The sequence below is a fragment of the Carassius carassius genome, chromosome 11 (genome assembly GCF_963082965.1).
Source record: "Carassius carassius chromosome 11, fCarCar2.1, whole genome shotgun sequence".
Classification (NCBI taxonomy): Eukaryota; Metazoa; Chordata; class Actinopteri; order Cypriniformes; family Cyprinidae; genus Carassius; species Carassius carassius.
This window is the reverse complement of record NC_081765.1, coordinates 16,018,107-16,035,696: the sequence shown is the minus strand read 5'-3', so window position 1 is coordinate 16,035,696 and position 17,590 is coordinate 16,018,107. Positions and strand designations below refer to the sequence as shown.

At 44.4% G+C, this 17,590-nt stretch overlaps 1 protein-coding gene across 2 annotated transcripts in view; it reads right to left on the bottom strand.

The window, feature by feature from the left end:
• Window positions 1-17,590, bottom strand: part of LOC132152878 (diacylglycerol kinase beta-like) — a 103,735-nt gene that overhangs the window by 50,903 nt on the left and 35,242 nt on the right. For both annotated transcript variants that reach the window (XM_059561815.1, XM_059561816.1), the window contains 6 exons: window positions 14,243-14,350; window positions 14,079-14,152; window positions 12,530-12,604; window positions 10,354-10,439; window positions 8,350-8,439; window positions 1,201-1,361 (listed from right to left, as the gene is read on the bottom strand). In XM_059561815.1, coding sequence (XP_059417798.1) covers window positions 1,201-1,361; window positions 8,350-8,439; window positions 10,354-10,439; window positions 12,530-12,604; window positions 14,079-14,152; window positions 14,243-14,350 — 594 coding nt within the window. The remainder of the gene's footprint in view (window positions 1-1,200; window positions 1,362-8,349; window positions 8,440-10,353; window positions 10,440-12,529; window positions 12,605-14,078; window positions 14,153-14,242; window positions 14,351-17,590) is intronic.

Genomic DNA, 17,590 nt, shown 5'->3' with positions numbered 1-17,590 from the left:
TCTACAACAATTTCTCAAGGCTCCTACAACAATAACTCTTATGTGGTCCGTGTCATTGGCTGACGAACACAGAGACAGCAGGACACTAAGCTGAGTTACATAACAGCCCTGAAGTGGCGCATTCCTCCATGCCACCTTGCGTAAAGCTTGTATGTGCCTTCTGCCACTCTTCACTACCATCTCAACCAGGTCAGGTGGCCCGAGTCAGGCTGCGTCACTATTTCTGGCCATTCTAAATGTGGCCTGTCTACCTTGCACATTACAGCGACATAAAACAGCAGTCATCCAACACACCTGGGATTCGGCTGATTATAATAGAATATTGAACATTTTTCAGAAATGAAAGCAGACTTTCTATATATAGTGACGGGTTCTAAAAACAGGGCAGAAATTAATCATTAGCTAAACAAGGGGAGGACGGCAGGCTAACGGAGACACGACTGGCCCCTGTGTGGCCAAACTGTGCCAGCGAAAGGACAGAAATTTGACCTTTGTTGTAAACAACCTCATTGGCATTCACTTTTCTCAGAATTTTGATTCCCTCTCATTTCATAATTATGGAAGATTCTGAATCGTCTACATCAGTAACTTCTTCCAGTAATAAAAACCATCTGGCAAAAAACTATCGAAAAACATATACAAAAATAACTTATTTGTTTGTTATATAATCTACCCCACAAGTTGGTATATATAAAGAAGTAGAAAAAGATTATGTAACTACTTTCTGAAAGTCTGAAAAAAACTAAACAAATACATACTAAATCGACATTGAACTGCTCTGATAATAAGTGCTTGATTATAGCAACAACATGGGATATAACAATCGAACAGAAAAGGTTGCTAAGCAACTGTGTGTGAGAAGGAGAATTCTGTGCAATAATACACTGAGTCACAAGCATGAAACAGTTTCAGACGCAGTAAATCACATCAGTAAAGTTTAAACATGTTGTTCCCCTGACAATCATAATTAATTCTAATGCCACATGAGAAACAACATCTGATTAATCATAAATTACTTTAAAGAGAGGTTTGGCCTGAGGCTTTGGTATAAATACACACTTATAATGGGGAGCAAGAGATTTTGACTGATGATGAATGTGGATAGAAGGACAAGGTTTAATATAACAGCACTTTCAGGAGTTCTGATATCGAGTCTCTTTGAGCTGTAAGCATTTGTGTAAAAGTGTTGTATGTTCTCACCACTCCAATGGAGAAGTAGTTGTTCACTATGCTGTTGGGCACAGGGTCGCCCTTCTCCTCCTTATCGACTGGGACAATGTCGATGTTCCAGCGGTCAAGCATCAATTCGGTGCTGTGCTCGATATCCCTGAGGAACTTGACCAGATTGCCTCCTTCATAGCCTGTCAATCACAACAGACACTGCATGAACCTACAGAGCGTGTTAATTATAGACTTGAATTTATGATTGGATACTGTTGCAGACATACACATGAAGAAAATCACAAAAGCTCCTTTTTATCTATGAACAAGAGCAAGCAAGTGTCCACGCATAGAAACGTAAAAAAAAAACAAGCACGATTCAACTTTTGTTCAACTCACGACAATGAAAGACTCACATTATCTCAAATCCAAGGTTAACACGGCTTATTTCAATTTTCAACACAGCAAGATAAGATGATTAAACGTCTCTAGGTTACGTATGTAACCCTAGTTCCTTGAGGGAACGAGACGCTGCGTTGAACAACGCTTTGGGGAACTCGTGAATATTGTGTGTAATCAGTCCAATGGAAGAGCGTGACATCACAGACGGGGTGACGTAAGCGACCAGGAAGCTATAAAAGCACGTGCTGCACAGCTGGCGTCAGCTTCGAGTACCAGCAAGCACCGGCAGGGGTGCCGGGGGTATGGCTCCGAGACGCAGCGTCTCGTTCCCTCGAGGGACTAGGGTTACATACGTAACCTAGAGACGTTCCTCTTCAGGAACTCGAGCAGCGTGGAACAACGCTTTGGGGAACAAGTACCAACACCGCCAGACTACCAAACCCCTGCCTAGTGTGTATCCGAAGAGCACAGCTTAGGACGGGAGGACAGAAGCTTCTGGAGTGACTGGCATGTCTAGGCCATAGAATTTAACAAACGTAGAGGGCGTGGACCACCCCGCAGCATTGCAGATGTCCAGCATGGATACACCCGCTAGGAAGGCCTTGGAGGAAGCCATACCCCGAGTAGAGTGAGCCTTGGCTCCCGACAGCGGGGGACGACCAGAGGACTCATAGGTGGCGTTGATAGCCTCGACTATCCAACGACTAATAGTCTGCTTAGAAGCAGGAGAACCCCTCTTGGAGGGACCATAGCATACAAGCAATTGTCAGTTTTTCTCCACAGGACAGCTCTGTGGACGTATGCGTCCAATGTCGAACTGGACACAATTAAGCTTCGCTTGGTCGGGCTCCCGAAAGGGAGGAGGACAGAAGGCCTGCAGCACTACAGGTCATGGTGTAACAGAGGGAACCTTAGGAACATATCCCGCTCGAGGGTATATGAACGCTTTGGTCATGCCAGGTGCAAACTCGAGATAAGTGGGGGCCACAGAGAGGGCCTGAAGATCTCCTACTCTCCGCAGAGAGGTGATAGCCAACAGAAAGGAGGTTTTAAGCGTAAGATGTCTGTCTGAAATATCTTGAATGGGTTCAAACGGGGGTTTGCACATTGCCTCTAACACCACAACCAAGTCCCACGGGGGAATACGGAACCATACTGGAGGTCTCAGCCTCAGCGCACCGCGGAGGAAACGTGTAACTAGGGGGTGTCTTCCCAAAGACTGGCCATCGAGAAGGGCGTGGTAGGCTGCAATGGCCGGCACGTAAACCTTCAGCGTGGAGTGGGTCAACCCTGCAGAGAGCCTGGCCTGTAGAAACCCCAGAACTGTACCAACTGGGCAGTTAGCTGGGTCCAGCTGGCGGTCTCTGCACCATGTTTCCTCGTTGAGGGAGCTTTGGATTGGAGGAGGGTCTCAACAACCTCGGTTGAGAGACCAGCTGCTAATAGTTGTGCCCCCCAGGGGCCACACCCACAGCTTCCACAACTCCGGGCGAGGGTGAATTATCGTGCCCTGCGCCTGTGAGAGTAGGTCTGCCCTGATCAGTATCTCCCATGGAGAGCCATCGAGGAGCGAGACCAGGTCTGCGAACCATACTCGGCCCGGCCAGAACGGGGCTACTAATAAAAAGAGCTTTGTACCATCTGCAATTTCAATCTTTAATAGGCTACAAAGTTGAACATTTACCTTTTTGTGTTTTTGTTGTTGCTGTTACATGTGTACATGTATGTATGGATGTATGTGTTTTTTTTGTTTTTTTTGCCAGTTGCGTGTGCTGTATGATAATCTGTGAGAACAAATTTCCCGTTAAGGGACAATAAATTATCTATCTATCTATAACAGACGGACCCCGTCCCGGCGTACTCTCGCCAGAACTCCCGGGAGCAGAGCAATAGGGGGAAAGGCGTACAGACGAAGCCTCGGCCAGGTCTGTACCATAGCGTCCAGTCACAGAGGAGCTGGATGAACTAGAGAGAACCAAAGGGGGCATTGAGATGTCTCTTGAGTCGCAAAAAGGTCTACTTGAGCCCTGCCAAATACTCTCCATTTGACAGGGTGAAGCCTCTATTCCCCGGGCTCGACAGTTTGTCTGCTCCCACATTTAGTTTCCCAGGAATATATACTGCTCTTAATGAGAGGAGTTTGCTCTGGGGCCACACCAGGATCTGGTGCGCCAGCTTGTACAAAAGGCGCAAACGCAGACCTCCCTTGTGGTTGATGTAAGAGACCACCGATGTGTTGTCGGTGCGCACCAACACATGGTGACCCCTTAGGTCTGGGAGGAAGTGGTTCAGTGCACGATAAACTGCTAGCATTTCTAGACAATTGATATGCCATGTTAGATGGCGACCGCTCCACAGACCACGGGCAGGGTGGCCACTCATGACTGCACCCCAGCCGGTATTGGTAAGCTTCGCCCCCGAAAGTGAACCTCAGAAACTTCCTGTTTTGTGGAAGGATGGATATGTGGAAGTATGCATCTTTGAGATCTATTGTGACAAACCAGTCCTCGGACCTGATCTGAGTTACAACATGCTTGATTGTGAGCATTTTGAACTTCAATCTCATAACTGAACGATTTAAGACCCTCAAGTCTATAATCAGACGCAACCCCCCATCCTTCTTTGGAACTATGAAATACCGGCTGTAAAATCCGGACTCCCTGTCTTGAGGAGGGACCATCTCGATGGTCTCCTTCTCTAATAGTCTCACTTCCTGTTTCATAACCAGACCCTGCCTGGGGCCGACTATCGTCAGGATGACCCCGTTGAATCTTGGCGGCACAGAGCCGAACTGAATACGGTAGCCTTTTTTTACTGTGTGCAGGACATACATTTGGCAGTAGTTTTCACGCTGCTAAATAATCTACTAAGTGAATCAGTCTCTCGAGTGTAAGAGGCCCCCGCAGGGGCGGCGAGCGTCTCAGCCCCGCTATGCGCACGGGCGGAAGATACTGAGACTGATGCTCGCTGGGGACAACTGCGCCCTGGAACACTGGCAGGGTTGGCAGATTGGCCCCCAGAGGGCGCTGAGGTGAGACGGGCACCGTCTACTGCGGTGTGTACCACTCTACCCCAGCAGAGGCTGCCCTCTGAAACCCTGGGCTTTTGGCGTTAGGGTTTCTTGGCCGAGGACTTCTTAGCTTCTATGACTGCCCTAAGATCTTGCTTAAGCTTAGAAGACCTCGGCCGAGAGCGTCGCTCTGTTTCTGGGCCTCGCGATACGAGGAGCTAGGGTGCGGCTGGGGCATCTCCCGCCCAGATGCCCCGAGAGAGCGACGAGGGAGGAACTTATGGAACGCCACCGCTTGTTATCGGGCCTCCTGAAACCTGTCGACGACAGAATTGACTGCGTCGCCGAACAGGCCAGTCGGCAGAATCGGGGCGTCCATGAGGCAGACCCTGTCCCGCTCTTTCATATCGGACAGGGTCAACCATAAGTGATTCTCCGTGGCCACCATAGCTGCCATGGACCGCCCAATCGCTCCGGCGGTCTCCTTGGTGGCGCGGAGGGAGAGATCAGCGGTCCTTCTTAGCTCTGAAATATCATGGGACTTGATCTCCTCTCCCTCATCTAGCTCTTTAAGCAGGTCGGCTTGGTACGCCTGTAACACCGCCATGGTGTGCAGACACGCACCAGCCTGACCTGCAGCCGCATACCCTTTGCCCACCAAAGCCGATGTTGTTCTGAGTGGCTATGAGGGCAATGCCGGGGCCTTCAGAGACGATGCCGCGCCGGGGGACAGATAGCGAGCGTCTGTTCCACCCGGGTCATCGCTCTATAGCCGTGCTCTCCCATCCCCACCACTTTGCCGTAATAGTCAGACGAGCGGATGTAGAGGCGGGCTGAAAATGGGCGTTTCCACGACCTGGCGATCTCATCATGCAGGTCGGGAAAGAATGGAAGGCCCCGGCTGGGAGGTGGCTGACTCGCGCACAGGAAGCATTCATCGAGCTTGCTTCGCTGCGGTTCGGTCGTTTTTTCGGCGGGCCACTCAATGCTTAGTTTGACCACCGCACGAGTAACCACCTCCAAGAGCTCCTCATATTGCGGCGAATGGGGTGGCGAATCCCTGTCGACAGACTCCACATCGACCTTCTCGGAGGAAGAGAGGCGGAGCGTCGATCCCTCTCCCTGGGTGGAAGGAACCGCAGAGCGTGCTTCCGACTCCAAAGATTGGGCACTGGATCTGGCGGAAGTGGAAGGAGATAGGGACTGGCCCGTCTCCATTCCCTCCACCAAATCCACTTGCGAACCCCACAAACGCAGCCACCGTTCTGTCTCGGCAGAAGCGGGACCAGCACCGTGGGGAACGCTGGCGAAGTCCTCAAAGAAGGCCCTTCGGGAACGAAGCAGCCGCACCGACATACGCTCACAGTGTGGACAGTCGGCCCCCTTCGAGAGCCGACTCAGCGTGCTTCGCTCCCAGGCAAACCAAGCATAAGCTGTGTGTATCCCAACCCGTTATATATCGCGGGCAGGAAGGAACACACAACCTATAACGTGATTTGGAATTGCCTTCACTATGTTTTGATTTCGCCTTGCTCTTCGGCATGTCTAGGAGCTCTAACTGGACAGACAACAGTAAATAAGACTCACAAGACAAACAAGTGACATTCACACACAGAGCGCTTGCTGAAAGACGCGAAGCTGATGCCAGCTGCGCGGCACATGCTTTTATAGCTTCCTGGTCACTTACGTCACCCCGCCTGTGACGTCACGCTCTTCCATTGGACTGATTACAGACGATATTCAGATTCGCTCATGCTAAGCGCATTCCCCGAAGCGTTGTTCGACGCAGCTCGAGTTCCTGAAGAGGAACTTGCCTTAGTAACACAATGCTGTGAAAGTATAAAGCAGCATTTTCTCTGACAAATGCCAGATGATAATTGATTCATTTCCAATGGAGAGTAGTACAAGAAGTGTGAATATATAATGTATGTATAGCAAATTTTCTGATCCAATTTGAGTTTCAGGTGATCTAAAATTGTATGCAACCACCTAACTGCATGTATTTTAATTAAAACTATAGGTCTGAAGTGAGAATGACTAATGATTTTGCATCAAAGCACATCATCTGCTCTCTGTAACAACACTGATGTTATATTTCACTGTGAATAATACTGAGTTATAACTTAACTTAAATCCAGTCTGTTTCACACACAAACTAAAATGTATGACTTATTTGACTAAACTGTGAGGTGCTTTTTGGTCCTAGGTATTTTTTTTGACCACTACATTCTGATTTTATTGTTTTGAATGTATATATACATACATAAAATAAATAAAAAACACAACTACTGTATTACATCAAGGGATTTTGTCAATGCCTGGCAACCCTTCCAAATGACATGAAGGGATCCTAAGAAAGGTTCCCTGAGGTGGATGAACTGTAATTACTTCCTAATAGTAATGGGCAGGATACAGAGTTTACTTGTTAGGTTGTTATCATAAGAGGCGGCATCTCTTAACGAGAGCCGTCATGCTGTGAGTCAGATGAGGATACTGGCTCCCGCCTGGCAACCCAAGCAGTGAAATATCACATGTGTGATGACACCCAGGTGCTCAGTCTGCCTTTCTGAACCAGATGCTTCCAATCGAACGTTACATGAACGGACGCTCACATGGCAGCTCTGCACTGAATACAGGTGACACACATGTTTCAAAGTCAATCTACCATCCAAATGAAATTAAGAATACATTCATGCAAAACCTTACCCGTTTGCACAAACCACACACATGCTCACACAGGAAACACTGATACGAGGCCAATTAATACAGAAGCCTGTACAAGGCCATCCCCACCTGCCTCACAAGCAGACGCAGGCTCATTGATGCATATCATTCCATCATAACCTACTGAATAAACCCACATATCTAATCAAGAACAAGTATGTGTAATCACACAGGAATGAAACCGTGCAGGTCTCTTGTTGGCAAATGATTGGCAAGTCTATATATAGTCAAATAATAGTTTATTTATCTCTTGTTAGAAATGACTGTAACTGAATTCATTTTTATATCATCTTTTTCGGTGATATAGCTGAAATAAAATGTAATATATACATATTAATTATGTACATGCTGTTGAAAAACTTTCAGCTTACTTTAAATGAGAAAATTTGCCTTGGCAACTAACTAAGATAAATAATTTTAAAGGAATAGTTCAACCAAAAATGTACTCAACCTCATGTGGGTCCAAGCGTGTATAAGTTTCTTGATTAAGCTGAACACTAAAGAAGATATTTTGAAGAATGTTAGTAACTAAACAGTTGCTGGTAGCCATTTAGTTCCGTAATACAGAAAAAAAAAAACGATGAAAGTCAATGGGTACCACCAACTGTTTGGTCACAATGGTCCAGTCGCAGCAGTATGGATTAAAAAAACTTGGAAAATAGCACACAGGCTTCTTTTATGGTGCCAGTACATTGTTCAAAAGTTCTCCTTTTGTGCTGAAGGCAAATACTGAGAGAGAATTTTAATTTCTTAATTTACTTGATTGGTTTGGCGTGGTCTTCTGTGGGATGAAGATTCAAGTGTGGTCTCTGGAACATTCAGCTAGCTATGATCAAGTTTGATAATTACAGTCTGACTTTCTGTTGAGAGCTGTGTGTGGAAATGTTTAAAAGAAAGCAGTCTAAAAATCCTTTTGAAGGGTTTATGCAGGATTGCGCTGAGATTTAAAAAACTCGAGCGGTTATGTGAAGTTAAGTCCTTTAAGTTTAATTTCAAAGACCTTTGGTAATTCATTTCAACTGCTGGTGGGCAGTCTCTTTTTCATTCCTCACCTCCACCCCAGCGCAGGCAGCGAGCGAGGTCATTCCCGGTACCCAGTGGCAGGATCGCAACAGGTGGATGTCGAGCAAAACTGGCCTTATCTGTTGAGAAACAGAGAGTTATTAAAGCTGCTGTGTGGCATTTCCATGTTAAAACACTCTCTATTATCCCAGTTTAATGTGCAGAGTTCCTTAAAAAGTGTAAACACAGGGGCTCTGTGGTGGTGAAAACATTGTACACAGTAACACTGGCTCGGCGTTTTGCTGTAGATTTGGGGCAAGATTATTTGTTTGGCTTAATAATGTAACATGAGGGAGTGTTAGAAAACCTGCTAGAAAAAATTTTCATTTATATATGGTATAATTCAAGTCTCAAAAAATGTGTCAGCAGTGCTGAAGGGGGGTCAGCCAGTTTTTGTTTCCTAATTATATTTTGTATTATTACATTTTTTTGTGAAAAAAAAAAGAAAAAAGAAAATATGCATTTATACTTTGCACCTCGAGAAACATTAAAATGTATAACTTTAAGTAAACATTAAATAAAGCACACATTTAATTTGGACATATTTATGATTATATTTAATGGATTCACATGTACAATACCATTCAAAAGTCAGTAAGATTATTTCATGTTTTTGAAAGAAACCTCTTATGCTCATCAAGGCTGAATAAAAATACAGTAATAATGTGAAATATTATTATTATTTAAAATAACTGTTTTCTATTTTCATATATTATAAATTGCAATTTATTCCTGTGATGGCAAAGCTACATTTTCAGCAGCCATTACTTTAGACTTCAAGTGATCATTCCAATATTCTGATTCATTTTTGTAAGATTATACATCTTTTCTGTCACTTTTGATCAGTTTAATACATCTTTGCTGATTTTAATTTCTTAAAAACTTTTTTCGAACAGTAAAGTAAATATATTAATATGCAACTTCATATTACATTCTTTTTAAACAAAATGTAACAAGGAATCCTTCCATGGCCTTGTTGAAGAACTTAATCTAACGTCTCCCTTTAAAAAGGCATCGAAGTTACATATAAAATTGACTAGTGCTTCATGCATCGATGTGTATATCATTCCTCACAATAATCCACAGTAAACGTGTTTGTTTCTCTTGTTCTGAGACAAACAGCAGAGTGTGCTTTCTGCTGAAAGGAGGCAACATGATGAGCTGGATCTTTCTGTCCTCATGCTGATGGTCCCTGTGTGGCTCATTGCTATGTGCACAGGGACTGCGGGGACATTGTTTTCAGTGCTGGTCCGTATGGCGAGATGTACTGCCTAACCGCAGGGGCTCTCTGAGTAATCATCAACAGCAGACATTTTACCAGTCAAGCTCATGTGGGAGAACAACAAGCAAGGACTGATAGCAGAGCGGCTTTCATTCACTTTAGGGCTGTTAGGAGGACAAACTCCCACAAGTGTCCCTGTCCTCCTCAATTTGCCAGGCTAAAGACTCTCTAAAGGGATAAAGAGCACATCGCTTCTGATCTAAGTTCAGGTTTCAGTACCACCAGCCCATTGCAATTTCAAGCCAAAGGTTTGGAGACCAAGTTGAGTTTAAATCACTTAGTGGCAATATCTAACACTGCCCACACAGGTTCCTCTCCAGCACTCGTCCATTAACATCAATACTGCTGTCAGGAGAGCGAAAGACAGGCCATTATATCTCCACTGTTATTCTGCATTCACTCATATGAAAGAGGTCACAGATGAGTCAATGCGCTTCCTAGAAACAATGATTTGTCATCTTTCTGATGGTTATACGTTATGATTCTATGTGCCTTAAATTAGAGTCAGCCTCATGTAGTGTATGGAAATATGCCCTACTGTTCAAATGTTTGTCAATGAATTGGTTGACATGCTTTATTGATCTCTCAGCGTAAATGCAGATGCAAAATAACAGGAAATATAAAGTGATAAGGCAGATGATCTGTTATTAAGAACATGTAACAATGTTAAATATTACGGCTCTAGAAAGCACTAATGCTGATGCGTACTTACCAATGCAGTCCAAAATCCACCCCACTGATCCATCGCCTCCGCAGGCCAGCACACGGAAATTGGGCACTTCTCGAAAAAAGTTGAGCCTGGGAGACAAAAAAAACAATGAGATGGAGTCTTGCCTTTTAATGTATTTGCTTGGAAACTTTCCTTGGTCCTATAATTAAAGTGATCCCGTGGAGTGACAACACTGCAGCAAAGCAAACCTACCCAACAATCTACAGCTTTCACACTATTCCCCAGTGGCAACGTACTGTTTACTATTCAGTGCTGTATGTTTGATCTGAAGGATGTTACAGAAGATTTGTGCAGCTTTTATTTACAGGGTCATGGGAGAAAATCTCTGGAAGTCGAACCCATTGAGCCTCGAAAACATACCTTTCTTTAAATATCAGCTAATTAAGTTTGCATTGTAGTTTCTACAGTTCTGACTGTTAAAGTCAGAGTCCTATAACTTTGACTTTTTATTTATTAGTGAACTGGTCTAGAGCTATGAGACAAGCACTTGAATAAAACTTATTTTCCCAGCTATGACAAAAAAAGAAATGAATTCAAATGGGAGTCACAGAAGCAGAAACAGCTGACTGCACAAAACAATTAAAAATAAATAACCAAATAAATTATAAATCCATGTTTTCAAACAAATGATCAATGTAACCCGTCCTAGCATAATAAAACTCTTAATTAAAAATCTCTCTCTCTCTATGTATGTACTTGAGCTCTATCTCTTTACTCTTTACAATCAGAGGCTGAAGAAGACATCCCCCTCTGCTGATCAGGAGCGTGTGCTGCTGCACACGGGTGACTGGGACATGTCCTGCATAGACACATGCGAGATTTGCTATAGTACTGAGCACGTAGCATGCCAGCAGAGCTGACACACAAGTGTGTGAAAAATTTATACTGTGTAACCTCTTTTGATGGCTCTGATAATGCAGCATGTTTTAAGTATGCAGGACAAGCATGAAAGAAAAGAGTAAATGTTCTACTACATTTACCATGAAAATGCAGTCAATTCAAGCAGTTCTGTTTTTTGTATCTTCTCAGGTTTATTGCTGTATTGCCATGGAAATGTTCAAACTATGTCAACAACAACAACATCCTCGCCATGAATGAAAAAGTCCCCCGGAAAAGATATTAATGTTTCAAACTGTGCTCAGATTTGACAACTTTAATATGAACATAAAAATGGTAAAACAAAAAAAATCCTTAACCCAGCCTACTGTAAACTGATTTAAGCTGGACTTTCAGTTAAGTCAAGCTAGTTTTTGCTGGGTGACCAGCTGGTGGGAGCCTAAAGCCAGCCAAAATCTCTTTAAACCCGCTAACAAACCAACCTGACCATGCTAGGAGACCAATTTAGTTCAGTGAACCATCCTAGACTGGTTTAAGATGTTAAGATGATTTCCCATCAGGTACTTCTGAGGTCAAAAGATCTATTGTATACCATCTTAAGTATATTGTTCTATATCATTGTTGTTATTTGTACCTAAAACTATTGTTGTGCTACTCATCCACTGCATCCAAAAAGTTTTCGCTAATCAAAATGACTCAATCAAAAATAAACATTTGATGAAAAACAAATGAAAATAAGAAATGTTGTCATCTACTTTGGTCTCTATTCAAATCTAAAAAATTCAAATCTATTATACTTCTATTATAAACATAGGTATTTGGCGTTCATAAAATCATTTGTAAATATGAACCTCTTACAGTGACATTCTCAGAATCCACTGCTGCACTCCGGGTTGAAACTGATTTGGACCACCCTGAGCTGGCCTTCTGTTAAAGGCAGGTGAAGAGGCTTTAGTAAAATGGATTTGCTTAAAGTGGTAGCCTCGTCGTGACTGACAGGCTCAGAAGAACATTCAGTGCTTGAATGAATATATTTACTCAGCAGGGGGCTGCTTGAGTCATAGTAAATGTCTTATAGGTCTCTCAAAGTCATCTCTACTTTGTGAGCGGTTCCTCTCTCAGACCAGCTGATTGCAGGTTGGCTCACTTTATTGCAGGTTTGTAGAAGCAAAAAAGAATAGAGAGAGAGGAAGCCATGCCAGAACAAAACAACAGTGAGAATGTCAAGCTGTTTTTGAGCAATTCCCTGTCAAGACTCAATAAAACGTTTTATTCGTACATATCTCCCTCGAAATTTGATGGTCGCTTTTAGTAGTCTTACCCCACCATGGGTCCTCCTCGATCCAGACTGTACACCTGTCTGGGGTTAAGCAGGTACTGGAATTTCCGTAGCACTCTGTTGAAGACAGATGAGAGCAGAAAAGCATTAAAAGACACACATAGAGGAATGACATTTTTAAACATGTAATCACTGTGAACTTTACATTACGATAGAAGGCTTAAAGAGATACCGTATTTTACGGACTATAAGTCGCACTTTTTTTCATAGTTTGGCTGGTCCTGCGACTTATAGTCAGGTGCGACTTATTTATCAATTAATTTGACATGAACTGAGAGAAATTAACCAAGAGAAATGAACCAATAGAAAATATTACCGTCTCCAGCCGCGAGAGGGAACTACATCTAGTTTGCTTATTAGTTATTTTTTTTTCTAAATCGTTAAAACAATAAAACAATCAGAATAATATTCAGCATATTCTGGTGATATCTGAATTACACATATTTATTTTCAGTAAAATCCCAAAAATAACATTTGGCCTTTTCCCCCTAATGAATCAAATCAACAGACTGTAAGTCGCAGCTTTAATGTTGGAACAACATGAGGATGATTAAATGATGACAGAATGTTCTATTTTTGGTTGAACTGTTCCTTGAGAAGACACAGATAGATACACATATGGAGGAATGATATTCTTAAAACACCATCATTCCAATCCATTATAATAAAAGACCGCACAAACCTGGGAAGCAAAGAAGTCAAGAAAGACACACACATACACAGATTGCACGCTGTTGCAGCAGTGCTCCTCAATAACCTTGAAGCAATAAAATGATTATTGAGTACTCTGCGATGTCCTTCACTTCTAACTGTGTTAGCTACTCTGCCCCTTTAGTATGCAAAGAGACACAGAGGAGGAGAGGAAGAGAAAGAAAGTAAGATGGGCTGTTAGTTTAAGGTGCGTCACAAGCTATGCTTTAATGTGGGGGTGATAATTTGTGCACTTATCAACTCTGAAGAATTCATTCATTTCCTTTGCAAAAACAAAAGAGTCAAAAAAGTCAAGTATCAAGTCTGACCAATGAGCTTTTTTTTTTTTTTTTGCTCAGGGTGAATATGGTGGAAAAATACACTTGGTAGAGTATGATTCTACAGTGACCATTCTGTTCCTTTGTTTGCATCAAAGAACCACTAAAATCGTCTTTCTTTTTTTAGGGCCAAGGCAGTTATCACGTCTTTGTTTGAGCACATGTCTAATAATGGAGGATAACCGGCCAATTAATGGTATTTAAAATGGTGTTGCTATGGTGATGCCAGTACAAAATCCCAAAACTGGTCTCCCGGAGGACATTGGGTGGGTGGTGAGAGCTGAAACAACACCCACATTCTTCCTCCTTTAACAGCATTACTGTCTCCTGCTAGCTTTGATGGTATTTAGGACACTGCCAGTAAGCAAGAAAAAGAGTGAGACTTTTGTTAAACGTGTCTATGCAGATTCGACTGACTTCAGATGTTTTGACAAACCTCCTCATTGGAACCATTACAGCAGTATAAGAGTTGATGCAAGAGTTTGAGCTTCAAAGACATTTACCTCTCACCCTGCCGACCACCACTTTTAGGATTAACCAGCACAAGGAGGGGGTGCGTTCCAGGCAGAGGGGTGATCTTAGAGGCAGAAAGGGAGAAAAATGTTACAAACACACATATGTGTGCTGCACAGATTTGCAGTCCCAGAGTGTGTCTGCTGAGGGTTACCTGCAGTGCCTGACCATCACCGGTGAACTTGAAACACTGGCTGTTGTCCTCAGGGCTGGTACTGGGGGATGATTCTCCTTCACCTCTTTTGACAGCAGAATGACGGTCCTACAGATATTGAGAAATTACAGTAAACATCAACAAACAGAGATGGAGTGAGACAGATGTACATATTGTATGAGATCAAAAAGATAAGACCAGTATAATTTCAGATTCTACCTCCCTTTAATTTACCTCCCTGTAATTTAGAAATTTTGAGTTTATTTTTACAGGTCGTTTTACAAGGTCGTTAGACTAGAAATGTTCAAGTCTCAATCATAGAGTCTGTGTCAAAGTTCTTTCTATGTGCTTCAGAACATTTTACATATATGTATGTGTATGTATGTGTGTGTGTGTGCTTCAGAAATGAATATTATTCCGATAATTTATATAGCAAAGATGCATTAAACTGAGCAAAAGTGACAGTGAAGATGTTTACAATCATTTGAAAAATGCGCATTTCAAGTAAATTTTCAAGTTCTGTTTCTATTTGAAAATCTATTTCACAATAACTGCTGTTTGTTATAACTTTCTATTCACCAATGATTCCTGAAAAAAAAGTAGTTTCACAGAAAAAATCCTTTGGAACTACTTCATAGCTGTGCATTTTTGCATTTCCTGGACAATAATTTAATCAATCAGAATCACGCATTCAATAGCTCCATTGTAAAATGCATAATATTAGTTCCTCTTCAGGAAATCGAGCTGCATCAAGCGCTTTGGGGAAACGCCCAAAGATCAACTCAGAATATCATGTGCAATCTGTCCAATGGAAGAGCATGACGTCACAGGCGGGGTGACGTAGCGACCAGGAAGCTATAAAGGCAGGTGCCACGAAGCTGGCTTCAGCTTCTTGTCTTTCAGCAATCGCTCTGTGTGTGCATGTCTAAAGTCTGTCTTGTGAGTCTTATTTATTGTTGTCTGTCCCAATAAACAACATAATGCCTAAGAGCACTCGTGGGGTTCGCAGGTGGATCTGGCGGAGGGTATGGAGACGGGCCAGTCCTTATCTCCTTCCTCATCTGCCAGATCCGGCGCCCAAATCCTGGGTTCGGAAGCATGCTCGTCGGTTTCTTCCCCCCAGGGCGAGGGGTCGACACTCCACCTCTCTTCGTCTGATGAGGTGGATGTGGAGACTATTAGTAGGGATTCGCCACCCCTATCGCCCCAGTATGAGGAGCTGTTGGAGGTGGTTACTCGTGCAGTTGATAAATTAAAAATCGAGTGGCCTGCAGAGAAAAAATCAGAGCCGAGAAGTAAATTAAATGAACGATTTCTGTGGCCGAGGCAACCACCTCCATCCCGGAGCCTTCCCTTTTTTCCCGATCTCCACTAAGAATTAGCGAGATCATGGAACCACCCCAAATTGACCAGTCTCTTCAGCCCAGACTCTCAATATTATGGCAATGTCACGGGGCTCGTTGATCGAGGGTACAGAGCGATGCCACAGGTTGGGCAGACACTTACGAGCTATCTGTCACCCGGTTCGGCATCGTCTCTGAAGGCTCCGGCCTTGCCCACGAAACCGTTAAAGAAAACATTAATGTTAATGGGCAAGGGCTATGTGGCAGCAGGTCAGGCGCGGGCGTGCCTTCACGCTATGGCCGTCCTCCAGGCATATCAAGCTGACCTCCTGAGAGATTTAGACGAGGGAGAGGGGATCAAGTCCGACGATATCGCAGAGCTTAGATGGACCGCTGATCTCTCCCTCTGCGCTACCAAAGAGACCGCTCGCGCGATTGGTTGGTCTATGGCAGCCTTGGTGGCCGCGGAGAGGCATTTATGGTGCCCCGCTTCAAGCCTCGGGCCTGTTCGGCGACACAGTCAATACTGTCGTCGACAGGTTCCAGGAGGCACGCAAACAGGTGGCGGCATTCCAGAGTTTCCTCCCTCGTCGCTCTCGTGGGTTATCTGGGCGGGAGATACCCATGCCACAGGCAAGCTCCTCATACCGGGAGGCTCAAAAGCTGAGCGTCGCTTCGAGTCGGGGACTTCCAAAGCTAAATCGGATCTTCGTGCAATTATCGAAGCTAGGAAGTCCTCGAAAAAGAGGTCCTGACGCCAGAGGCGCAGTGACCCTGAGGGTAGCCCCCACTGGAGTAGAGCGGTGTCCACCTCATTATACGGGGCCCGTCTCACCCCAGTGCCCTCTGGAGGCTGGTCTGCCAACCCTGCCAGTGCTTCAGGGCGCAGCGGTCTCCCGCGAGCGCAACTCCGTTATGTCCGCCCGCGAGCGTAGCGGAGCTGGGAAGCTCGCCACCCCTTCGGGGGCCTCTTACACCAGAGATCAGTCTCAAGAGACTGATTCCCTTAGTACATTATTTAGCAGCGTGGAAACTACTGCCAAATGTATCTCAATTGGTCCTGCACACAGTAGAAAGAGGCTATTGTACTCAGTTCGGCCATCCACCGCCGATATTCAATGGGGTTACACCGACAGTTGTCGGCCCCCAGCAGGCTCTGGTGATGGAACAAGAAGTGAATACCCTATTAAGGAAGGCGGCCATCGAGGTGGTCCCTCCTCTAGACAGGGAATCCGGGTTTTACAGCCGGTATTTCATAGTTCTAAAGAAGGATGGGGGGTTGCGTCCGATCTTAGACTTACGTCAATTAAACCTCTCAGTAATGTCACTGAAGTTCAAAATGCTCACTGTCAAACAGGTTGTAGCTCAAATCAGATCCGAGGAATGGTTTGTCACAATAGATCTCAAAGATGCATACTTCCACATATCCATCCTTCCACAACAAGTTTCTGAGGTTCGCTTTCGGGAGCAAAGCCTACCAATATTGAGTAATATTGGAGCGGTCGCCATCTGACATGGCACATCAATTGTGTATAAATGCTAGCAGTGTATCGAGCATTGAGATATTTCCTCCCAGACCTGAGAGGCCGTCATGTGTTGGTGCGCACCGACAACCCATCTGTGGTCTCTAATATCAATCACCAGGGAGGTCTGTGTTCACGCTCCCCTTGTACAAGCTGGTATACCAGATCCTCCTGTGGTCCCAGGGCAAACTCTTCTCATTAAGAGCAGTATATATTCCTGGGAGATTGAATGTGGGAGCAGACATGCTGTCGAGACAGGGGTGGTGGAGCAGATATGGCAGATATTTGGCAAAGCTCAGGTGGACCTCTTCGCGACTCAAGAGACATCGCAATGTCCCCTTTGGTTCTCTCTAGTTCACCCAGCTCCACTGGGACTAGATACCATGACACAGACCTGGCCGAGGCTTCGTCTGTAGGCCTTTCCCCCCATCGCTCTGCTCCCGGGAGTTCTGGCGAGAGTACAGATCTACTCTCTCAGGCGC